We start from the raw sequence: 27,691 nt of genomic DNA on the forward strand, positions 1-27,691 counted from the left end.
CCCATGGTTGATTGAAAGCAAAGAAGGAACTCAGATAGGATATAAAGAAGAGGAAAGGATTTTGGAAACATCCTAAGTTCTAGATTTCATCATATCCTGAGAAGTTAAAGATAGAGACCTTATTAAATCAAGAATGTATTGTGGATAGCTTTGACTGAGTCTTTGATAGCCGTGAAAGTGGGATCTAGTGCCATCTCAACCTAAAAGTACCAAATTGTCTTTGCATATATCTATGAGATGACAGTGGTAGATGAGAACCCATTCCGTTCCTTCTTTAAGTATGAGAGACAAGTCACGCTCTACAATATCGAGAATGACAAAGATATCTAGAGAAAGATTTGAAATGACTGTTCAATCAGAATTTGAAGATACCCCAAGATTTTCCAAGGTGTCAACTGCATGGTTGTCCTCTCTGTATGTGTGCTGGAGTTTGTAATGTTGCAGGTGTTTATGAACGGGGATCCATCTCTGTAATTTCCAGTTTTGAGATTCTGATGCATGATGCATTTGGGTAATCACCTTTGATGCTCACTCTTAGATGATTATACAATGTGATAGACCTTCCTCCAAGGCTCAAATTTCAGCCTCATTGTTATTAGAAATATCAATATGTCTGTGGATTGTAGAGATGAGTTTTCCATGTTCATCTTTGATAATGGCTTCAAAGCATGCTATCCCTAGGTTGCCCTTGCTGGCCCTTTTGAAGTTAAGTTTAACCTAGTCCAAAGGAGGAGCAATCTAGCGGGTGTTGATCCTATTTTTATTTTTCTTTGGAGAAAGAGTTGTGTTTTGAAGGACCATTTTTATTCTATTGCTCTGTCCTACTCATTGTAGTAGCTGACTTTTAACTTTGATTTATTATCGATAACTGCTTCTCTAGCCATTTTTATTTTGGGAACGAGCGATTCCACATGTAGAGATTCTTCATTGAAGATTCTTCTATTTCTTTCTTTCCAAATATGTCACATGATCATTGAGAGTCCAACTAACCAAAACAGATCCCACTTTCTTTTTGTCTTATTTGGCCAGGCAAGGAGAAAGTCTTAAGAGTTTTTCATTTCTAACTATATGAAGGTTCATTGAATCGCAGAGCCAATCCCAACAACTACTGACATTGGGATAGTGTAACAAAAGATGGCTTGGAGTTGACTCATTTTGCTTGCACAAGAAGCACCAATTGGGTCCTACAATGCCAATAGTCTTAAGTCTTTTACCTGTGAGTAGTCTCACATGCAGAGCGATCCAAACGAAGGCCCCGACTTTGGGAAGTATAGCTTTATTCCAGCGTAGTTGGCTGGGCCAAGAGGTATTTAGGCAATGTTGGCTCCGTACCTCATATCCTATTTTGGAACTATAAACCTCCAATTTTGCTGCACACCAAATTATATAGTCTTTTGTCCTGGAGTAGAATATATTTCTGAATTTAAAATACATTGCAGCTGTTTGTAGTTTGTGAATTCTTCAATGGAGAATGTTTTCCAATTCCATCTTTCTCCAGGAAAAGGGGAGCCATCCAAGTAGTGAGATACTTTATCTCCATAGTTGCGTTCCATGTATTGAAGCTGGGCTTGGTCAATACGAGTTCACAAATTGGCTTTTCTCCTTCCCAAGAATCTCTCCAAAATTTGGCTTTGTTACCATTACAAATAGACCATGTGATATGCTCAGTTATGATGTGCCTGCTTTCCCAAAGAAAATGCTATGAACCTGATCCTGTAGGAGCATTTGCTACAGTTAGTATTCTGATTGCGACTTCTAAATCCATATATTTGGCTGTGAATAACTTACACCATAATTATCTGGTTGAGAATACATTTTCCAAACTAACTTGCCACCTAAAGCTCTGTTTTGAAGGTTCAGTTTCCTTAACCCTGCTCCACCTTCCATTTTGAGGAGACAAGCCATATCCTAGTTGATGAGAAATTTTTCTCTATTGTCTTTGGCTCCTTCCTAGGTAAACCTTTTGAGGAGGCTATCAAGTTTTGTTACAGCTGAATGGCTTATGCTGAAGCAAGACATACTGTAAATTGGGATGGTTGAGAGGGCTGTCTTGATCCTTAGGATTCTTCTATCTTGAGAAAGCCATTTATTCTTCCACTGATCTGATTCGGAGTGACATTTATTGATAACATCTTCCCAAATTTGATTTTGCCTAGATCCAGCACCTATATTAATGCGAAGGTAAGAGATGGGCAGTGAACCAATTTTGAAGCCAAGGATAGAGGATTCCCTTGTGTATATTTGCTGGTGTTGAAGAAAAAGATTTGGGATTTGTCCTTGTTCATGATCTGACCTGATGCATTAAAGTAGAAGTCTAAAACTTGGTTGATAAGAATGGAAGAAGCATCTTCGAAAAGTAACTGCAAACTGGGAATGGGTAGTTGGATCAGTATTGGGATGAACAATGATTCCTTTCCAAGCTCCTCTCCTGCAGTGATGATTAATAATACAGCCTAGAACTTCTACCATTAATACAAATAGAGAAGAGGAAAGAGGATCACCTTGCCTCAGTCTATTATGAGTACTGAAAAAACCACATACATTCCCGTTGATTCGTAAAGAAAAGCTGACAGATGAGATGCAAAATAAAATATTTTCGATCCAGCTAGGATTGAATTTAAGTGTTTGAAGGGTATGGGCAAGAAATGACCAAATAAAGAAATACCTTTGAAACATCAATTTTGATAACCTTACCCTTTATTTTCTCCTTGTACATTGTGTATAAGACTTCTAAGATGAAGATAGTGCTGTCTGAGATTTCTCTGCCAGGTGTGAATCCATTTTGGTGCTTCAAAATTAAAGTTGGAAGAATCTTTTAAAGCCTATCAGAAACGACTTTAGAGATAATCTTATAGAGGATGTTGCAGGGACCAATAGGACAAAAATCACTCATAGAATCACATGATTGTTTTTTTGGGATAAGGACAACAAGTGTGTGATCAATTTCTTTGACAAAAATTTGATGCTTCCTGAAATCCTCTACAATTTCATGGATTTCTTTGCCCATGAAATCTCAACAGTTCTGAAACAACTCTGTTGTCATGCCATCTGGCCCTGGAGCTTTGTTTGGTTGGAATGAGAAGGTGGCTGCTTTGACTTCCTTGAGCACAAAAGGCTGCATTAAGATAAAATTGTCTGCTTGGGTGACTCGAGAATCCAAGAACTCTGAAAGATTGATGTTGGAGGAATGTTGGTTGGGGTTGCCAAGTAGAGAGACAAAATAATCTATTGCTATTTGAGAGATAGCAGATTCAGAATTTTTCATAATTCTTGATCACTGTGATCTCTTTATGCTTTTATTTGGTCTAGGAGCAATAATTTTGAAAGCTACATTGTTGGTACTTGTTTGGTTTTCATCCTCCTAATGACTTCTCTCCTCATACCTTTGATGTATTTTTTTTCTGCATCCCTCGTAATTTTATTCAACACATAGATCTTGGAAAATCATAGTGTCTTGCAAGAATGAGGATGATGATCAACTAGTGTGTTCACTTAATTAGCTGTTATTAGGTTGTCTCAAATTGTTGCTTGGGATACCCATTTCCTTATAACTTCTTTGTAGATGCATTCTTTTACATATATTTTGTGTTGATACATAAGATTGTTGTGAGGTGATCCTCTACTAGATCCTACATTTTCTTTCATTTATATGGCCATTTTCATAGACTAACATTGATCTTATTAGTTCTTCGAATACTTATGCTTTCATTACATCCAATTTTTCCATTTGTTTAACCAATCATAGCACATAATTCAAAAAATTGAAAAAAATAAATCTTCTGTCTATATTAATGTTTTATTGTAAATACTTACAAAAAATTCTTTTGTCTATATTTAATTTCTTGAATGAATAATGATCAAATTATGGCATAACATGGCGTCAGGAGCAAAATTGTTTTGAAAACATTATAAGGAAGCAGATCTCAAATGAGTCAGAATTATCAAAGGTTAGTATCTTACAAACTTGTTGGGTCTAGATATAATCAGAATATCTGATTTCCATCGGGGGTCATGCACATGGAATTTTATTCCCAATGCAGTGATATTATATTAAGTGAGCTTTCTTGGAATATTAGAGATGAAAAGAAAGCTCTATTCTGGTTGATAGGATTCTTGTGGAGGTTATCCAATCACTGAAAAACAAATAAGATCAGATAGAATCAAACACAAATGTGAGAAGCCTGGGGTAGCCTTATTAATGATTATATTATCGTAGACCCCAAGGTCTCTTATGAATGAAAGTGGAGAGAACTTGAAGAGTTAAAATCTGCCATCACAAGATATTACTGTTACTAAAATTTTGCACACATGTAATGTTATGTCCCCTAATTTCTTATAATAGAATTTAATAAATAAATTAATAAAATAATATAAGTAATATTATATAATAATAAATAAATAATAAATAGTATAACATAATCTATTATTTCTAATCAAATAGATATAATGTAATATCAATTTATATATTATGGTAATACAATATAAGATGAACTCTACAATAAATATATAATTAAATAATAAATCTATTATTATTACAAATATATTTTTATTATAAAAATATTGGTTCTAATTTATAATACCATTATTGCATTACTCAATATTATAAGTAATAAATTAATTAAATGATTTAAATAATAATGAATTTATTATAAAATATACTACATATAAACGGTAATAAATATCATTGAAAATATAATCAATAGTCATATAAACTTGATAATACAGTATAGTATATCCAGGATCAGAAATAACCCACACAGGAGACCATTGATTGAGACGATGTTTTTACAACCATTAGGGCAGGTGCGTCTCCTCGACACACGACGTAGAATGCTCGGCAAGAGGTATAAGATGGAATTCCCTTCTAACATGGAGGGGGCATGCAGGATTCAAATCTCTATGAGAAGTTCACTTTCCATTGTGACAGACCACTATATCAGACATCAACACCCATCACAAGCATACATTACAAACGGAAGAAGTGATTTACACTCCATCACGGCAGACAATTCAGCAACATAGTTGGGGAGGACTATCTATTACAAATTATTTTGATTAGAGAGCATCGACACACAATATTTTAATATTCTCTTATACCCAGAATAAGATACAAAATAGAGAATACACGATGACTGTGAAGGGAAGAATGGAATCAGCATATCCAACGTTTTTATATATGAATATCTCTATATTCTATATCAGGAAGACATCTACGGAGAATCAGAACAGTAATAACAGTTAACTTCCAGCCAATGAGAAAAAACAATCGGAAATATTTGCGCAAACACATCAGCATTGATATGAATATCAGACAGAGGAAAACCAATATTATTAATAAAACAATCTACCATAATGGTGAGAATATTCAGGAATGGCTCCGATATCTACAGATGTATGAACACAATAATCTAAAACAACATTCGAGGGTCATGGGACAATATGTTTTATAATTACAGAAGTGAAGTCAATCTTAAAACATTCGTAGCCTTAGAGCCATGTTTAGGCTAAGAAGTCATTATTGGTGAGAGTTATATATGGGAGGGAAAACATATATGTAATCAGAACTTGTATAGTCAATAGACACTTGAATCTATTACCTATCAAAAATAATTTCTGCATATCCAATGATTGATAAGAACTGTCACAACTGTGGGAAATATTCATTTATTAAACATTAAATAAGGAGAATCATCAGATGCAGTATCTCTTCATTCCATCCATATCTATTTGCAATTAGAAACAACGGAGAAGATTTATTATGGAGGAGGAAACTCTTGCAACAAAGATCTACGTTATTTGGACCAAAGATCATTACAAACATATGCATATCTATTATTGCTCAAGTGTAATTACTCCACCTTTCTCGGGAAATCAAATAATTGAACAAGAGTAATATTACAAAAGAAAGCATTGAACTGAGTGAAGTTGCAAATCCTTAAAGGTCTCAAGTAGGGACATTACAGTATTGTTATGTTCCCTAATTTCTTATAGTAGAATTTAATGAATAAATTGATAAAATAATATAAGTAATATTATATAATAATAAATAAATAATAAATATTATATAATAATAAATAAATAATAAATATTATAACATAATCTGTTATTTTTATCAAATAGATATAATATAATATCAATTTATATTGTATTGGTAATACAATATAAATTGATATTATATTATATCTATTTGATAAAAATAACAGATTATGTTATAATATTTATTATTTATTTATTATTATATAATATTACTTATATTATTTTATCAATTTATTCATTAAATTCTACTATAGGAAATTAGGGGACATGACAGTGCACTTCTTTCATTTGTAATGTATGCTTGTGATGGATGTTGATGTTTGATATAGTGGTTTGTCACAATTGAAAGTGAACTTATCATATAGATTCGAATCCTCCATGCCCCTTCCATGTTAGAAGGGAATTCCATCTTATACCTCTTGCTGAGCATGCTACGTTGTGTGTCAAGGAGACTTGCCTGCCCTAATGGTTGTAAAAACATCGTCTCAATCAATGGTCTCCCGCGTGGGCTATTTCTGGTCTTGGATATACTATACTGTATTATCAAGTTTATATGACTTGATTATATTTTCAATGATATTTATTACCGTTTATATGTAGTATATTTTATAATAGATTCATTATTATTTCAATTATTTAATTAATTTATTACTTATAACATTGAGTAATACAATAATGGTATTATCAATTAGAACCAATATTTTTACAATAAAAATATATTTGTAATAATAATAGATTTATTATTTAATTATATATTTATTGTAGAGTTCATCTTATATTGTATTACCATAATATATAAATTGATATTATATTATATCTATTTGATAAAAATAATAGATTATGTTATAATATTTATTATTATATAATATTTGTTTACTGTATGGGGTAAATAGTTTAATGCATACAGACAACAAACAAGAACATGTACACAACAGTACTCCTTTTATTATTCACATATATGCCGAAGAGATTACATAGTGCTTTCAATGATGATTACAACAATCATCCAAAGTCCATTCTGGACCAGTGTACATATACCATTCCGAAGGAGTGACTCAACCGTCACGTGTCCTTTTGGATGCTAATCTACCGGTTGGCTATTTTATAACTTTACTGACAACGCTATTCCCCCCAAAAAAGTAAAGTCGTCTCCGGACGACCATGTAACAAAACTTAAAAATTGAAAATTGCACAACTAATTACATTAATACATAGATACTAGGTAGGGGGATGGGTCCCTGGCGTGGTAGGTGTCCGTGCGCTCAGTTCACTCAGCTCAACACATAGCTTGTAGACTTGTTACTTTCAAACTTTCAATTTGGCTTTCGCTTCCATCTGAAGCTCTAGAGCTAACTGCATCATCCCAACAATCTTTTCCAATTCCTTTTCTTTCTCATCTGCTAGCTTTTCTTTCTCTATTGCCAATTGCTGTAACTGACTCTGTTTTTCTAGCAAGGGTGCCCTCTCGGATTCCCAGGTTGTAGTATAGTGGTGAGCATTCCCGCTTGTCACACGGGTGACCCGGGTTCGATCCCCGGCAACGGTGCCAAATGTTTACCGTATGGGGTAAATAGTTTAATGCATACAGACAATAGACAAGAACATGTACACAACAATACTTCTTTTATTATTCGCATATATGCCGAAGAGATTACATAGTGCTTCCAATGATGATTACAACAATCATCCAAAGTCCATTCTGGACGGTGTACATATATCATTCCGAAGGGGTGACTCAACCGTCACGCGTCCTTTCGGATGCTACTCTATCCATTGGCTATTTTATAACTTTACCGACAACAATATTACTTATATTATTTTATCAATTTATTTATTAAATTCTACTATAAGAAATTAGGGGACATGACATGTAAAATTTAAGTATGAAGACAAAGAAAGTGCACGAATACCATTCATTTCACACAAAAATGTCCTTGTATTATTCATCAAGATAGATACAACTGATATTTGCAAATGATGAAATGCTGAAAGTAAAAGCCTCTCACACAATTGGCTGTGAGAGTAGGCTACTGATACTAATGTTTCCTATCTATGCAAATGCCAAGACATGAGAGGAAAAAGCAAACAAAGATGTAGCGAGTCAAGGGGAACCAGCCATTGCCTAATGTAATGACTGGTTATCTTCTTTTTTAAATTCAGATCTCTTGCCGCTACATTGAGTTGATTCGTTAGCCGTGTCCTGCAAGCATGTAGAATGGGTTAGATTTAAAAACTCTAGGCAATGGAGGTAACCTCATCTCATACATTATTGTCTACTTTACTATCATATCATTACACTTGCATAGAAAAGAAAAATGAAATATATCAGTCATTGCATTATGCCCAAGTACAAAGAATTAAACAGAGCTTCAAGTTCATGAATGTATTACTGAATGACAGCAGCAATATGTTCACAAAATATGCTGAAATAACAAAAACAGTGAACTATTGTTAATAGAACAGCATGGTCACACTGGCAACAAAAAAGGAATCATAGGGCTTGAAGCTATGAACTAGACAGAAGTAGATCAAGTCTGCAAGAAAAGGTGTTTAATATGCAAACAAAAAGATTTAGAATGAGAACAAGAGTATGTTAACATCACTCCTCCATATAACCAGTGAGAAGCATCCACATTCAAGTATCAAGTTACAATAACAAGGTGTAGAAGTGAACAATATAAGAGCGTGATATTGCCTTATAAATGATACATGTGCCACATTGTTGCAATATTAGTCAAACAAAAAGGGAGGCACTATCACAAGCCAATCAAATCAATTGGAGCATACAGACAACAACATATGTGCTAGAGTCATACATTGTGTCGGAAGAAAATAATTGCTTTAGCAAACATGGATCAGTATTATAATTTCAAATGACGTCAAAGTATCAAGCAATCAAGTATGAAAAGATCAAACCCAGAAGTAAAAGAGTATGAGATTCTTCAGTCAGAACAACAGCAGCAAATTCTGAAGAAAAGAATAAACAAATAAATTCATGTATTTTTGTGCACCTAGAAAGCAATAATGAAAAAAAGGCAAATTCTCATCATCCAAAAACATCTATTGGAGGGAAACTCAACAAGAATCGAGTGCATAAAGCTCACATTAAAGTAGAAAATGGAGAATTTTTCAGAGAATAACTTTGGCAGTCCCATCAAGTGAAAGGAGCAAAAATCTCCATATCTAGCTACAGCAACATATCAGCCGCAACATAGAGAAAATTGCCAAGACTCATGGCTTCAGTAGTAGCAAATAATGGCGTCCAAATGCAACAAACAAACCACATTTTGCTCAACCGTAAAGACCCAGTCGCAGTTGTAGGATAGGCTCCAAAAATGATTAAACTTGCCTTATCACAACTCCAGGTTTAGTACCAAGAAAGTGGCATAGTTATGTATCAGCAAAAAAATCCAACAATGGTGAGCTCAGAAAATTTTCGAACCAAACCCTAGTAGGAAATATGACTAGAATGTAGACCTGTGAGGGCAGAAATCACAGAATATACAGTTGAATAAATAAAGTCACTTGTTTTTAAAGTAAATATTCCAAGAAACTTCAAATCTCAAATGACCTCATGAAGGAATATGTACTATGCCTATAAAATATGAGATTACAGTCTTCAACTGATCCAACCAAAAATGGCGGCTATAAAAATAAAATAAAATCAGAAAACCCTTGCCGTGGATGCTTTCTTCTTTGTTCTTTTCTCTTCCAGAAGGATCGAATGAAGAAAAATGATGAAGTTTAGGTCATTAAAAGGGTGGACTCCAAAGTTTTATTAGTACCTCTTCATGAATCCGAAAATGAGAGGCAATTTGATTTAAATAATGAATAATGTTGTTATCAACCAAAATTCTATACATTATTTAAGTTAGAAGGGTCTTCATTTTATTAAAGTAAATATTGCAATTATTCGCAAAATGTAATTTAATATTACTTGAATGATATTGTTATAAATCACCTTGTGATGTTAAAAGTCTTAGATGCAATATGGAGTCAAGAGAAGAGGTGGCGAGTTTTATGCCAAATGAAGGTATTTTGGATTAGGTCTTGTTGACAAGGGTTAATGACATTTATTATGAGTTAAAGTTGTTCAAGAAGGATAGTGGTGGCAGATCTTTATTGTTAAATTTGAGTTTAAGGGGGAAAGGGTCTTTAGTACTTTTTTTGATGACTTGTTCATAGAAGTTGAGTTGGTTTGAGACATAAGGAGGGTATATAGGCTTTTAGAGAGAGTTTAGGAAGAACTCGAATTAGGAGTTTATCATGATTGTTGAAGGGGTCCTATGAGCTTTCTAGGCATTTTTAGTGTATTTTAAGCCAAGTATTGAGTTCCCTATGGGTTGGAACAACTTTTTCAAATCAAATATCCTACTTTCATAGCTTCTAGACCCCATTTTTAGAGCCTTTTTTCTAGCATTCGACCACTAGAGGTGGAGTTGGAGTTTGTACTTAAAGATGTTGATGGCTCATTTATAAAGGAGTTCTCTCTTATGCAATTTTTGGGCTCTTAGTGATTTTCTTGGTCCTTTGAGCAGAATCTTTGTATAATTTTTGTAACCTAGCCTTGGAGACTATTTTTGGCATATTTTTTAAAATCTTCTTGTCATTTGCAAAGTTGTGTTCGTGTGGTTTGATCAAGCTGTTAGTGAAAGCCTTATTTTCCTTTTAGTTTTGTCTCACTTTTGTTCCTTTTTTGTGAAAGATTAATTTTCGTTTACTGAGCAAATATTTGTTCCAACCTTTTTGCAAAATATTTATGTGCTTGCATGTGTTAGTCAAGTTGTAATTGTTTCATGGTTTTCAAATGTAAAAGTTCTCTAAATATCATAGATTTGAATTTTAGGTGCATCACCATAGGTTTAGTTTTTAGTTTCATTTTCCATTTTCTTTCTATCCCTTTCCCTCATAAGTTTTCATGTTTTAAGTGAAGCATCTGATAGGAACTGGCCTAGAAACCGGAGGTCTCACTTCATTTGCATGCCCCACATAGAAGTGTTTCCCATGTTATACCAAAATTATTGAACTCATTCAGTTCAGTATCGGGTGTAAATTCTGATACTTAACAATTACCTAAATTAGAAATATTCTGAGAGATAGTTTTATCACCCTCAAACAAGGACATCATAAAATCATATGGATTGGATCTAAGACAAGGAATTATAATGACAAAGATGATTATAATTTTTGTTCATCTATGCTGGAACAATCTTGCATGCCAAAGGCAAGATTTTTTTTCCTGGGAAGCTTTTCTAGGAAAGATTCTAACAAAAAATTGGTTGTAAAAGTTGGGCTTTCATGGGCCATCAATATGCTTTTTATTTGGAAATAATGAAGAGACGATCAATCACCTGTTCCTCAATTGCCGCTTTGCACAAAAATGTTAATAATGCCTATACGCTAAACTGGGATGGGTTAAATCACTACCGAATGACATTATGACACTTTTTCAAACATGGCGAAGGATGAATAATCATAGTTTGTTTGATAATCTATGGATTGTTTTACCTTGTTTATTGTTATGGGAAATATGGAAGGAAAGAAGCTAAAGAATTTTCCAAGGGAAAAGTATATGGAACTTTATTTCCAAGGCAGTGATATTATATTAAGTCAACTTTCTTGGAATATTAGAGATGGAAAGAAAGCTCTATTCTAGTTGGTAGGATTCTTGTGGTCACACATGGAATTTTATTTCCAATATAGTGATATTATATTAAGTCAACTTTCTTGGAATATTGGAGATGGAAAGAAAGCTCTATTATGGTTGGTAGGATTCTTATGGATGTTATCCAGTCATTGAAAAACAAATAAGATCAGATAGAATCAAACACAAATGTGACAAGCCTGGGGTAGCCTTATTAGTGATAATAATATCGTAGACCCCAAGGTCCCTCAAAAATGGAAGTGGAGAGAACTTGAAGAGTTAAACCTGCCATCACAAGATATTACCTAAATTAGAAATATCTTGAGAGATAGATTTATCACCCTTAAACAAGGACATGATAAAATCATATGGAATGGATCTAAGACAAGAAATTATAATGCCAAAGATGGTTATAAGATGATTTCACAACAGCAAGGAATGATTTTTTTTTTTCTTCTAGTTCATCTATGCTGGAACAATCTTGCATGCCAAAGGCTTTTCATGGGCAGCTTTGCTAGGAAAGATTCTAACAACAGACTGGTTGTAAAAGTTGGGTTTTCATGGACCATCGATATGCTTTTTATGTGGAAATAATGAAGAGATGATCAATCACCTGTTTCTCAATTGTCTCTTTGCACAAAAATGTGAATAATGCTTTTGTGCTATATTGGGATGGGTTACATCACTACCAAATGACATTATGACTCTTTTCCAAACATGGTGAAGGATGAATAATCATAGTTTTTTTGATAATCTATGGATTATTTCACCTTGTTTAGTGTTATGGGAAATATGGAAGGAAAGAAGTTGAAGAATTTTCCAAGGGAAAAGTTGAAATTTTATTTCCAATGCAGTGATATTATATTAACTTTCATGGAATATTGGAGATGGAAAGAAAGTTCTATTCTGGTTGGTAGGATTCTTGTGGAGGTTATCCGATTGCTGAAAAACAAATAAGATCACATAGAATCAAACACAAATGTGACAAGCCTGGGGTAGCCTTATTAGTGATTATATTATCATAGACCCCAAGGTCCCTCACAAATGGAAGTGGAGAGAACTTGAAGAGTTAAACCTGCCATCACAAGGTATTACCTAAATTAGAAATATCTGAGAGATAGATTTATCCCCCTCAAACAAGGACATGATAAAATCATATGGAATGGATCTAAGACAAGGAATTATAATGCCAAAGATGGTTATAAGATGACTTCACAACAGCAAGGAACAATTTAAAAAAAAATTCTAGTTCATCTATGCTGGAACAATCTTGCATGCCAAAGGAAATAATTTTTTTCATGGGCAGCTTTGCTAGGAAATATTGTAACAACAGAGTGCTTTAAAAAGTTGGGCTTTCATGGGCCATCAATATGCTTTTTATGTGGAAATAACGAAGTAATGATCAATCACCTATTCCTCAATCGTCCCTTTGCACAAAAATGTTAATAATGCCTATTTGCTAAATTGGGATGGGTTACATCGCTAACAAATGACACTATGACTCTTTTCCAAACATGGCTAAGGATGAATAATCATAGTTTGTTTGATAATCTATGGATCGATAAGTAGGATATATTTTCCATAGCAAGTCAAATTGTGATATTGCAATCAGGATTCAACTGTGTAGTTTTTGAGTCAAACTCATTGAACCATATTTCATGAGTGGTGATTCACATGAATCCATCTCTCATGAGAATAACTGGAACACTTAGCACTCATTGGATCTAGGTGATGCTCATAGAGGTGAAGCAATGAAACTTCGTGGAGGTCACTCATCCCAGTACTACTCTAGCTTGATTTGCAAGACCAGAAAAGGTTTGCAAGACTAGAAAACAAGTATAAGAGATGGTTAGGGATAAATTTTTCGGATATCCTTACTCATAGGGCATGGCTAAATTGTGCGATCAGTTGTTTTCCCTCTTGATTTAATTGTTGTTTTCATATTTGTAGGAACACCCTCCTTCGCCTAGTAAGACTAGAAGTGTAGTAAAGTTAGCCTCTTTAGTTAATTGGCCAAAACCAACTGCAGTTAGATCATTAATCCCTCTTGATTGTCAAACCTGACATTTTTTCCTTAGGATTAGCTTTCAGTGTGACGCTTCTTGAATTATAGAGTTGTTTTAGCCCCAACCAAATAAAATAGGCGGAACAATTTTCTCTATTCATACAAAAGTCAATGTGCACCAATCATAGATACCAAGAATATTAGAGAGAGCTCCTTAACCTACTCGTATACTATAATACTATGTTCCAATGCTGGTCCAAGAGATTTGTTGGTTGGACAAACAATCTGCCATTAACTCAAACGGTAGTGACCTTGACTAAACAAAAAGGGATGATCATGCCTTTCAAACTTACAAATAACATGAAACATAATGCTAGTTTTCTTACTAAGTTAAAAATGCTCTCTAGGTTTTATCTTTTGCATCTGGTAACATACTGTTGAATAAATTACTCTCTCATCTAATGAGTGTCCTACTGTTTTATCATCATAAATTTTATTTTTCTATGTAAAAAAGATAATATAATATTAATTTAGCTACTAACAAATTATGGACATGTTTTTCTCATAGTAAGGTGATTTTAAAGTGGAGGTTTTAGCTTTGACTAATCTAAATTTATTTTTGTGAATATTGTTTTCAGGCTTTAGGCGATGTTGTTTTAAACCATCGTTGTGCTCAGAAGCAGGTATGCTTGTGGAAAATGTTCTAGATGCAATTTAAAGCTGGATTCTCCTATCACAAAAATATGTATTCCACTGTATATATTTGATGCAGTGAATGCTTTTTATGTAAAAGCTTTATATTTCTTTGTGGACACTTTTGTCTTGTTGATTTTAGATACTAGCAGCATTTGATTAAACTTTTTCTCTTCCTTGAGAATATTTTTTTCAAAAATTATACATAGATATAAAAGTCGAGTCCTTTCATCAATACGTAACTAACTAGTGCGGTAGATTTTGCAAACAATTTTCATGGAAGCTATAAAAATAAGCCTCAAGTTAGAAAAGGGATATACAATTAAAATGTTTAGGTCTTTGACCAATTAACTGTGTTATCAAACCTTTTAAAATAGAAAAAATTCTATTTCCAAGGATTTCTGGATTATATAGAATGTAGATGGTGTTTACTATTATATGTCTGATCTAGAGTTTTGTTTGGTATTGGCAGTATTGGCTATAGTTTTATCATTTATGAGCCATCATAGGCCGCAACACAGTGATTGTGGTTGAATGATTGCATGTATTGTTTCTTTTATATCAGAGTCCAAATGGTGTATGGAACATTTTTGGGGGAAAGATTTCTTGGGGTCCTGAGGCCATTGTTTGTGATGATCCCAACTTTCAAGGTCGTGGCCATCCTTCAAGTGGTATGTTATATACACCATAATAAAATTCAATAGGTAGTGTCTGCTGAAAATATGTATTCCACTGTATATATTTGATGCAGTGAATGCTTTTTATGTAAAAGCTTTATATTTCTTTGTGGACACTTTTGTCTTGTTGATTTTAGATACTAGCAGCATTTGATTAAACTTTTTCTCTTCCTTGAGAATATTTTTTTCAAAAATTATACATAGATATAAAAGTCGAGTCCTTTCATCAATACGTAACTAACTAGTGCGGTAGATTTTGCAAACAATTTTCATGGAAGCTATAAAAATAAGCCTTAAGTTAGAAAAGGGATATACAATTAAAATGTTTAGGTCTTTGACCAATTAACTGTGTTATCAAACCTTTTAAAATAGAAAAAATTCTATTTCCAAGGATTTCTGGATTATATAGGATGTAGATGGTGTTTACTATTATATGTCTGATCTAGAGTTTTGTTTGGTATTGGCAGTATTGGCTATAGTTTTATCATTTATGAGCTATCATAAGCCGCAACACAGTGATTGTGGTTGAATGATTGCATGTATTGTTTCTTTTCTATCAGAGTCCAAATGGTGTATGGAACATTTTTGGGGGAAAGATTTCTTGGGGTCCTGAGGCCATTGTTTGTGATGATCCCAACTTTCAAGGTCGTGGCCATCCTTCAAGTGGTATGTTATATACACCATAATAAAATTCAATAGGTAGTGGCCATCCTTTACATCCTTTAATAAAAGAAATATTTTATGTATTAGAAATCCCAAGTATAGTGAAGGGGCTGAACCTAGTTAGTGGGGATGATGGAATTTTCACCATCCACCAAAGTTAAAAAACCCATGGATGTGATTAGTCCTGGTTTATTCCTTGTTGACTTTGATGAAATGGACCCCCCTGCTTGTGGCATCTTAGCTCAAGGAAGCTTGTGGTACAGGTTTTTGCATGCTCAGCATGTTGTAATCTGCTCGAGAGTGTAACCTGGTTGATTCTATTGGAAATACAATACATAAAAGTACAAAAACAAATGATTAACCTAACAACCTTGTGATGATAGGTTAAAGAGATACATTGCTATGCTATCATAATATAAGAAGAAATTGATTAACCTACCCCGTCCAAAAAATAAGAGAATTACCTATATTTTACATGTCCCAAATTAAACTTCTATTTCCCAAGTCATGACTTGTTCTGACTTTTTTTGGCAATAGTAAGAATTGCTTTAGTCTTTTAGGGGAAAAATTTGCTCTACTTTTTGTTTTTAGTGGGAAGATATTTTGAATCTATTGTCATTTGTTTTCTGTGATGGAGTTCTTTATTGATAATTTTGGTGCATCCTTTTTTCCTAGGTTCAAAAATAAGTATGTCATTGTACAATGTTATTTCAACTACCTAAATTGATGAGGGATTGGCGGTTAAAAGAAGAGTGAGAACTAAAAGATGAGGATTTTGAAGGATTGGATGTTAATGTTGTTGATGGATTCATTATCCCATACACCAAAGTGATCCAACAACTCACATAATCATGGAAGATCATAAATAATGTGACGATTTATGCGTTGTGGCTTTAGGAGAGATTAACATGGTTGTGGTATACAATTTTGTACTTCCTTGGTGAGTTTTCGTAGAACTATAAAGCCATGGAGCTCAAGCTTAAATATGAAAGTTAAAATGTGGTGCTTAGAGGAATTTTTATTGGAAAACTATGGGTGGTCTCAGCTAAAATAATGGAGAGCACATTCCACAAGGGATGAGTTGCTTGGATGTAATGTCCCCACTTCTTAAGACAAGGTTTTACCTATATAAATAATTAGCATCTTAGAATATTAAATTCATTTTTAATGACTGATATCTAGGAATGTCATTATCACTACACATCCTTAAGGATTCCTTCAATAAGGCTTCCTAACCCTCTGGGAGGATCCCCTATCTTCTATAGAACAGCCTTCGATTATTTAGTCTAACTCCTTGAAACTACCTTTCAAGTTAGGTTTCATAATCCTTTGTGAAGACTCCCTGTGTTCTGCAAAATGACCCTTGACCAGTTAGAGATTTGTCTATTAAATCCCCTGCGTGTCTCATATAGAACTACATTAATTTGTACCTTAGATATCTTTATACAACTCATCTTTCAATAACTACTATGAGATTATTCCTTTTATTATTAATTATCTTTATTATTGTTAATTCCTGATAACTTGACAATATAAATATTCTGATTTATTAGATCAGCCTGAACCAGATGCATGAATAACCTTATAATATGGACCTAGAATCATTTTACTTCCTCTAGGAATAATCGGAAATTTCCTATGGCTCTTATTAGACCTATTATTGATTAATGTGGTTAGTTAACCACTAACTATTAGTCAAAATAGAATGGGTGCTGATTTTGAGGAAGGGACATGATTTGGAAAAGGCCGACCTAGAAAGGGTTGTTGAAAGGTCAAGACCCTTTGGTTATGTATAAGATAGGGGTGTGTTTGTAGATAGAAGGAACACAATTATTACACAAGTCTTCTCCTTCTAGCATTCAGGCCTAGGTGATCTACTTGCAGAATTAATAACAAATTCAGAACTTACTCTCAGGATCGATTATATTCAGTCCATAATATCTAAAGGTTGGTCTCAACAAATTATAAGTACTTCATCAGCACTCTAATTATTAGAATTTGCAAAAGCTTTACATGGTATCAGAGCTCCGGTAGTTGAACCTTGGCTCTGCAAATTGATAATCAGATCTAAAACATATCTAGCAACATCCTTCTACCTACAATGGCCAATGCAATCAGACTCGAAGACAGGTTTGATAGAAAAGATCACTCCATTGCATTGAAATTCAGAATTATGATGATTTTTGAAGAAATGATGTAACATAGTTTGTTGATAAGGAATCCAAGCAATTTGATGCTGATCCTTATGAAACTAACTGGATCAAAGGAAATAGGAAAGCCATGAAAATCATATTAGATGGAGTTAAAAATGAAATAGTACCTATGCTAATGAAACATCAGACAACATTCAATATGATGAGTGCATTAATAAATGCATATGAGGTTAATAACGCAACTAGAACCCTTTCACTAAAAACAACAACTAAATCATATAAAAATAAGGAAGGGAGAATCTATGAATTCATACTCCTAAGGGTGGCTAGTCTAAGAGATGAACTGATAAGCATTGGGTACATAATTGATGATGAAGAACTAACATTAATGGCAATAGATGGATTACTAGATTCATGGGAAACATTCTCACAAGGAGTAAGTGCTAGAGACAAACTTCCAAACTTCAATAGACTTAAAGGAGATTGCTTTCAAGAAGAATCTAGGCAACTCAAGAAAGGAAGGAAATTGAAAACTGAAGATGAAGAACTTCATGTTCTCAACACAAATTCCTACAAAGGTAAGAAGAAGTACTTCAAGAAGAAGAAGGCTCATCAAAGAAATGACAAACCTAAGAGAGATTTATCCAAAGTAAAATGCTTTAAATGTCAGAAATTTGGACACTATAAAGAAAATTGCCTAGAGAATACAAAGCAGCAAGTAAATTGTACAAACGTTACTAAGATAGAGCAAAATTATGATCCTAAGAAACGTGTATTGTATTTAGTGCTATCAAATGAAGTATCAAGAAAAGAATGGGTAATTGATAGTGGATCATCTCGACACATTACATGATACAAAGAAGTACTAGACTCAATATCAGAAGAAGTTAATGACGAAATTACCATAGGTGATAATTCCACTCATCCTATCTAAGGAATTGGGAACTGCAACTTGAAACTGAAGTTAGGTAAATTTGTTCATCTCAAAAAAGTACTCTATGTACTAGGAATCAAGAGGAATCTAATCTCTGTTACAACACTTGAAGGTGATGGACATAAGGTTGCATTCATGGATGGTAAAGTAATGACCCAGTCTAAGAACTCTTCATTTAAGAAATCAAAGTTGATTGGTCAAACAAAGGGATACTTGTATGAATTAAATATAGAACCTATTCAAGCCTTAATCCATGAAGCTGCTGATATAAATGAAGTGTGGCATAGAAGTTCAAGGCATCTAAATTTCAAAGCCTTATCGACTAGGGAGAAGATAATAACTGGTTTACCTAAATTAAATAAAGATCATTCTAGCATATGCAAAGGATGTGCACTAGGTAAGAACACCAAAAGTCCATTTCAAATTAGCACTAGAAAATCTTACAATGTTTTAGAATCAGTCCACTCAGATTTATGTGGACCTATGTCTGTTCTTTCTCTTGGAGGATTTTTGTACTATATACTTTTTATAGATGATTTCTCTAAGAAAACATGGATTCACATCTTAAAATGTAAAGAATCGGAAGAAATCCTTAAGAGATTTAAAGAATTCAAAACCTTAACTGAAAACCTATTAGGACATAAAATTAAAACTCTTAAGTCTGATAATAGAGGGGAGTATACTTTATATTTGTTTAAAATTTTTTGTAAAGAAGTAGGAATTAAGAGGGAGTATATTGTTCCTTATAATCCACAACAAAATGGGGTAGCAGAAAGGGAGAATAGGACAATTATAGAAGTGACAAGAGCTATGATACTTGATCAAAACTTAGAATTTTATCTTTGGGCAGAAGCCTCATGTATTGCTATCTATATTCAAAATAGAAGTCCTGACTCACACCTTAAAGATAAAACTCTTGAAGAAGTCTTTTCTAAGGTTAAACCAAATATAAGTCATCTTAGGATATTTGGGTGCCTTGAATACATAAATGATCCAAAAGAAAAGAGAACTAAGTTAGAACCCTTCGGAAGGAAAGGTATTTTTGTCGAGTATAGTGAAACCTTTAAAGCATATAAAATTTACATGCCTGGTCAGAAGAACATTGAACTTAGTAGAGATGTTATCTTTGAAGAAGAGCTTGCATTCAATAGAGCCCTAAGTTCTGAAGACCCCTCTCATACACTTAGTTCACAAGAAAATCATATCCTGAGTTTCAAAGGAAGAACATTGAAGAAATTGAAGGTGAGATTCAAAAACTTAATCTTGAGGAAACTCAAAATTCTAAGAAAAGGCCACTTTGGGCTATTAAGACTATAGAGGAAGCACAAGACTTTGCTGCACCATCTGGAACCTTTAGAGAGAGCAAAAGACCCAAAAGATTCTCTAGCTATGCAACAAACATGAGTGACTTATCTAAATTAGAGACAACAAATGTTTCATATGCAATCAAACATACAGCTTGGAAGGATGCCATGATAGAAGAACAACAATCCATTATTAAGAATGGTGCTTTGGAAATTGTTCCAAGGCTTGAGGGAAAATTTGTTGTTTCTTCTAAGTGGATATGTAAGATCAAGCATGCTGGTGATGGTAGCATTGAAAAATGTACAACTAGATTCATAGCCAGAGGATTCTCTTAGAAGGAGGGAATTGATAATGAAGAAACCTTTGTTCCAGTTGCCAGATACATCTCTGTAAGAGTAGTCCTAACTATTGCAGCATCGAAGAGATGGAAAGTACATCAGATGGATGTTAAAACAAAATTTCTGAATGAAAAGATTACAAAAGAGGTATATTTGGAACAACTTGAAGGATTTGAAATTCATAATCCTAAAGTCTTTGTTTGCAGGCTCAAGAAAGCTCTCTATGGGCTTAAACATTACTTTCAATAATTATCAGATAAGTACTTGTACATAAGTTTTGTTTTAGGACATTGGTTCTTTTGTCGCCTGACTATATTGCCCAATGGAGTGGATGAAGGCACTTAGAGAACTGGATTCTATGTCACATATTGTTTTCAAGAACGTACGAGTAATATTCCCCAGACAGAGCTAGTTGTTGTCTTGCATTTTGTCACCACAAAATGTAGGGAATAGTACGAAACTTTTTCAAACTAGTTTTGTATTTCTCTAAGTTGAGTTTGTTATTCAATTGGTTAATGTTGATCAATCAATCAAATCCAATTCACCTAAAAAATTCTTTTAGTGAAGGTTGTCGTCAAGTCTTTCATTTTTCTGTTTGTTGAGCCTATGCTTAATTTTTGAAGCCTTCAATGTCCTTATCCTCATTTTTTGAGTGTGTTAGATTTTGGTCTTTTGGTTTTGTTCAGAACATTGCTTTCAGTTTTCCCTTTGATTTGGACTATCTTAGACCTTAATTGGAGTTTGTAGTCAAAAGATATGATTGCTTTAGTGCCCAAAAGGTGGACTCTCCAGGTACAACTGCACGATTTAAAAATTCATGTTATATTTTGAAGTTGACATTCACTTTCTGAAAAATATAACTTAAATACACTTTATGTTATATTTCAAAGTTACTTTATTATTTAATTTTCCACTTAAAGTAACTATAGAGCACTTTATATTATGTTTTTGAAGTTGAGTTACTTTTTGATTTTTCACTTAAGTGACTATATAAACTATATAGTTTAATTTAATTTTTGCATTATACTTTAAAATAACCTAGAAAATATTACTTTTTAAATAATATTTGCATACTATATGATAAAACATAGTGTAAATATTATATATGGCCTAGTAAGTAATATTTCATCAAAAATTAAATAAACAAATGCTTATTTAAATCAAAGTTGTGCAATTTTAACTTTAGACTCATTTGCATATTCTAAAATAGACAGATGCATTTAAAGAGTGAGCTTTTGGTTTAAAAGCATGTAAATTCCTTTGATTTAAAACATGCAATGACCTCCCAAGAATGAGTCAAGCATAATGCATATTTCCAAAACATGCAATCAATCTCCTAGAGTGTGTTCAACAAATGTTAGCTCACAAAGCATATTTTAAAACATGCACATGCATCTTGAGAACCCGTTTTTGACCAAAATGCATATTTTTAAAACATGTTAATGCATTCCAAGAGTGCATTTGGGCTTGGAGAAGCCAAAGACATGATTATAAAACATGTAATAGCACTCCAAGAGTGTGTTTGGGCATTCTTTACATTTTTTTGCTTGTTGAGAACTCGTTTTTGCTTCCAAGGCCAAAAATGACCTGTGCACATGCTCTCCAAGTCCATGTTTTTGCATGTAAACACCAGATCTCTCCATTCCATGGCATGAAATCCATTCCAAAAAGGGGCATTTTGGCATTTCTATTTCTTTCCATGCTTGAAATGTTTGAATCCTTTTGCAAAAGCATTGTTTTCATTGCATTTCAAGGGCACGTTTTAGTGAAAAACGCCCAGATTTTGGTGTTTCCAGCTTGTATTATCCATTAATGGAGGGTCTTTTCCAAGTTTGGAGGCATTATATGGTTATTGGAAGTCATGTTTTTGCTTTCTTAAGCCAAAAATGCTGCATTGAGTGCCATTGTGAAACTACGTTTTTATAAAAAACAGGTTCTACAAATGCATTTTGCCAAAAACCCTATATGCTTTGGAGGTTGTTGACTACGTTTTGGGATTGGGCATGAAAAATGCCTCTTTTGCAGCTCATTAATTATTTCTCATCAAAAGTTGGAAGAAATCAAAGTTTGTTTTGGAATTTTTCAAAGATAGAGCTTCTTCCTTCATTTTTGGATCGTTAACAACATGTAAGTGGACATTTCCAATTTTGTTCATTAATTCATACTTATCTTGCTATTTTCTTGCACATTTTAGCTTGATGTATCACACTTGTTGATAGAGATGCCATGAAAAGTGTATTTTTCCTTTAAATATGATGTACACTCTCATTTTCACACTTTTGGATTTTCCCAAACTCCAAATTCGAAATTGCATTTAAAACCACTTGTCTCTGGATATGTTTGAGTGTCAAACCGAATGTATGTGTTTGTTTTGTGCCTGTTTTCTTTACATTTTTGTGTGCCCTTTTGTTTTTCTTCATTTTGAAGAAATTGCAAGTTCTTTCCCAAGAGCTTGAACATCTCATTTCACAACCATCATTACATATCATAACGCTTTGCATCTCACTCTTCACATGTGATTACATGCATTTCCATCCATCATCTGCATACATGTAATCTCATTCTCCCATCCCACTTTCATGCATCTCACTCTCTGCACCCAATCGCATGTCACGATTACATGAAAATTCCTTTACATGTAATTACATCTTGAGAACCGATTTTTGACTGAAAGTTACTTTTAAAGAGTCAAAAAAATGTCACGTGCACGCATTCCTATGTACTTGGACTTCACCTTTCCTTAGAGATATCTATAAGAGCTCACTTTGCCTCATTTTCTCATCACCACAAGTCGCATTGCAGCCTTTGCATATACCTTTTAATATCATTGTACAAGAGTCTTTTGAGTATTTAATCCATAATCCACACATTTTGTCTTCTATTAAAGACCTTTGTTGCTGATCACAAATCAGCATTTTTATGAAAGCAATACCTTATGATGATTTGTACATGTTATGGGATTTTCATATTGCAGTACAAGCACAAGAAATGCCCTCATTTGCAAAGACAAAAGGAAAGATAAAATATTCATATGATAAAGAGTTGGCTCATGCAACTCCATCTCAGGTCACTTCTATTCTTGATAGTGTGTCAGATATAGAGATTGGGCATGTAGACATGGCAAATTTCTTGCAGAGAATACAAACTCCTACCACTCATAAAATGAAATGGATCAAAAGGAGTGATATTCATTTGGTGTCCACATTTCCTATGGCTGCCTTAGAAATGGAATTCATTCTAGGATGTACAAAGCATTTTAGTCTGAAGTCTAAAACGATCAAAGATGCAGATGGTAATGTCATTCGTCGTCTTGATCCTGAAGTTATTGAACAGGTGCCTTCAATTGCAGAATTTGTAGATTTGACAAAAGAGTCATCTCAAGTGATATGGAATGAGAATAAGGTGAGCTATCAGAGGTATGTTAATTCGTGTTGGTTGGACTCCAAGAGGCACAACTTCTCAAGGTGGCCTAAAACTATTCACAAATTCAGTTTCAAACTAGAGTATAAAGATTTGATTACTCTTCTCAGTAGAATATGTGGCCTCAAAGACTCTGGAGATTTTGAACCATGGATGTATAAATTTATTTTCCAAATTATTGATAATAAAGAACCAATCTTTTGAGGATAACTTATTAGTACTGCACTTTCTCAATAGTTACTCAACGTAGGAACTTCATGATCATTCTATATGAATTCCTATCTTGTTTACATTGTTGCTGCTATGGGGTATTTTTCAGGACTTTCAACCAAAGGAGATGGTCTTTAGGTGCCAGTTTGGGATTATTATGATCAAATAACACTTGTCACTAACAAACAACAAATACCATTATAGGAGAGTCCAAGATGCATTTTTTGGATACTTATGGTGTTTATTTGATAAACAATTGTCTGTCAAAAGAGTGTTTGATAAGGCTTGCAATAAGGTTAATCAATATGGCTGCATATTCCTTCAATTTCCACTCTTTACCTATTCGAGAGTTGGATATTTTAAAGGAGAACCTTATACTTTACCTAGGTATGCCACTGACAGAATCATTCTAATGGAGTTGGCCAAGCAGCTCATGGAGGTACAATGTGATCAAAGCATTCTACATAGGCCAGGTTTTGGTATCAACTTTGCTAAGCCTTTGGCAATCGGTCATTATACAATGAATTCAGTTTACAAAGCTAAGGCTATGGAAACAGAACTTCAGCTGATCACATTGTAGAAGTTCAAGGCTAGATATGATTTTGATTATCGTGGAATGAATTCAAGAATTAAGAGGGCATTCAGTCATGTTGATAGCATAGAGGACATTTGGATTAATATGCAAACAAAGTTGGATATTAGGAAGATCGACTTTTGTAGGCTAACTTTGCAGTAGGTTATTGATTTGAATATTCCTTGAAATTCCATCTAATTTTCAAATTGAAGATGATGGTAATGTTCTTGATCCATAATATCATCGCACTAGTTTTAACAAACAATGTCCTTTTCCTATACAATGGAAACAAAAGAAACTTCTATCCTTGATCGATTTCAATACATTTTGGCAAACAAAAAAAAGTTGAAGATCAAAGGTCTCAAAAGGGTAAATCCCAAGATGGGGGAAGATTGTCGGAGTTTTGGTCTGCTTGGGAGAAAGTCGCAATTAGAAGTTGTGGGTAAAGATGGTGCATCCTCCTCTGATGTGAAGAAATACCTCAAGTTCAAATTGAAAGATGGGAAGTATTTAAAACATCTCAAAAACCTACGCAAGCTCAAGAATTAGAAGAGGAATCCGATGAAGAATCTGATAAAGAAGATGAAGAAGGAGAAACCATGATCATATCTTCTCTACAACCTACTCGTATCCTTCGGGGGACTTCTTTCTTGGGTATAATTGATAATGATCTGTGTTCATTCTCTATGGTCTTCACACCTCCTATTCCATCATTATAAGTAAATACATTTGCACTTCCTATATCTTCGGCAGTGCCCTCCATCCTAACAGCCCAACAATGTGAAAATATCGAAAATGCATTTGAGGATTTTCCAATCTTAACAAAAAGGCAAGTTTCCCTACTTGACACTTCCATGATTGGCTTTGAGTTGTTAATGGCGGAATCTTCTTATCATGCACCCATGAGTTCAGCTTTGCAAACTGAGTCATGCTCAGTTACAACAAAGATACAATCAGGATCAATGTCAATGGTTGCCACTGTACCCGCTTCCACCAATGAAAGTTTCAGCTTGCTTGCATGGTTGAGTAAGATTACAATGAAAAAAAGAAAGGTTGTGGTACCCCTAGATAACCTTCTTGTAAACAAAACTAAGTCTAAATATTTGAAAGATAAGATTGTTTCTAGAATCATAGTTGATTCTGAAAAGACTAAGTTTGTAGAAGTTGTTGAACCATTAGTAGACAAGCCAGTTGAGCAACTTAATCTTTCTAATTACAAGTTCACCACAGTAGAAATTAGAAAGCAGTCACTAATGGGTTGTTTACAAGATGCTCAAGACACACTTGCCAATGTGTCAAAAAGTAACCATTAATTATGGGAAAAGAAAAATCAAATTAAGTAGGAGTTTGCTCTCTTAAACAAGGTTATTCGACAACAGTCCTCACAACGTGCAATTGTTGTATCCTAGACACCTAAGGAGAAAATCATAGTAGAAGCTGCTAAGGCTTGGATAGGAGAAGTCATTTCTGAAGGAGTACAAGCCATTATAGATATGACCAAAGTTCTTGGACGTATCAAAAATGTTGAAGAAATGATACATGATTTGTTTGTATCTTTGGCTCAAGAGGCTAATACTTTGAACGAAATTCTGAATGATTGGGATAAGATCACTAAATTTGGTCTAGATGCCATGGTTATGTATGACGTTCTTCCATCTTGTGAATTGTTCTACAGATTTCAAGGACTCATGGGTTACAAGGAAGAGACATTGAGAAAGCTTGTAATGAAGTTGCAGGCTAGTTTAGGAGATTATCAGGCAATAGAAGTTGGGATCATTTGTGACTTAGAAAAAATGAGATGCCAAATTCTTGATGAACATGGTAATTTTGTTGCAGTTGAAGGGATAAATTCAGAATATACAATCAGGATCATTGCTGATTTAGATTCTAAAGATTTTTGTTCTCATACAATGAACAAGTTTGCCTTGTATAAATCTTTGGCAAAGCACTTGCAAGATTCTCTGGCGATAAATTCCAAGGTTGTGAAATCAGGATATGTCGATGTAGTTAGAATAGAAGCCATATAAAAAACAATGGAGATTTTTGATCTTCCTATAGTGCATGATGTTATCATCAAATTCAAGGCACTAATGAATAATTTTTATGATTGTTATTTTGTTTTTATGTTTGTAGATCTAGAAGGATGTATTGCATGAAATTATGCAATTACATGTAATATGAGTTGCATGTGTAATGACATGTAATCAATAATTTCTCTTTCAATTAGACTTGGTCAAAGTTGGTTTAGTTGCTCCCACTTTTTCCTTCATCTTTTTCTCAACTCCTTTGCCTATATAAAGGAGTGTTCTCTTATCGTAAAATCTATCTTTTATTTGTATGCAAGAGAGCTCTGGAGAAATTGTGTAAGCATAACATTGATTGTGTAGTGCCATTTTGAAAGAAAGTGAATTCAAATAATCAATTGAGACTTAACTATAATTGAGTGAGATTATTAATTGTGCAAGTTAGAAGCTTTGATTGTGATTTGCATTTGTTGTCTTTGATTCACATGTTTTGCATTCTTGATAATTGAGTTTAAAAAGAGTTAGAAAGCAACTGGATTTGAAGTGTTGACTAGGACCGGTTGTAGAGATATATAGACTAGAAGCTTTGTCTATAGCTTATATCTCTTTCTTGATTCACAAAATAATTAGGATATCTTTACTTGTAGAAGTCTTTGTGCCCCAATAGTAAAGCTTATTTATATAGAATTAGGACCGGACTTAGAGCCAAATTAGTACACTTTCAGCTAGCGTTTGAGTTGGTGTTAGTTTATTGGTATCACTGTTTCTAACTATTAGATAGAAGTGTGCTTATAGATTTCATCTTGCCCGTTACTCGTTCCTCAGGTAAGTGGATTCTTTCTTGAAAGTTAAGAGGAAAGAATATTGGTAACACCCCTTTTACAAAATCTTTCAACTTCTTGCTTACCTTGAGTTTATCCAAGGAACGGTGAGAAGGGATAGCCTTCCCTTTAAGGTAGGAGAGACTCTGTCACACACGCTGTGGCTGGTCATCCTATTTTACGATTGGATTTTA

The 27,691-nt window shown here is 33.8% G+C and overlaps 1 protein-coding gene across 1 annotated transcript in view; it reads left to right on the forward strand.

Moving 5' to 3' along the window:
- LOC149567221 (uncharacterized) overlaps window positions 1-27,691 on the forward strand; it is a 170,712-nt gene that overhangs the window by 67,612 nt on the left and 75,409 nt on the right. Inside the window, exons 8-9 of the mRNA XM_089820399.1 lie at window positions 14,324-14,368; window positions 14,944-15,049. Of these exons, the coding sequence (XP_089676525.1) occupies window positions 14,324-14,368; window positions 14,944-15,049 (151 nt within the window). The remainder of the gene's footprint in view (window positions 1-14,323; window positions 14,369-14,943; window positions 15,050-27,691) is intronic.

Source organism: Cupressus sempervirens, chromosome 3 (assembly GCF_028749045.1).
Source record: "Cupressus sempervirens isolate cs-2001-9-10 chromosome 3, ASM2874904v1, whole genome shotgun sequence".
Taxonomy (NCBI): domain Eukaryota; kingdom Viridiplantae; phylum Streptophyta; class Pinopsida; order Cupressales; family Cupressaceae; genus Cupressus; species Cupressus sempervirens.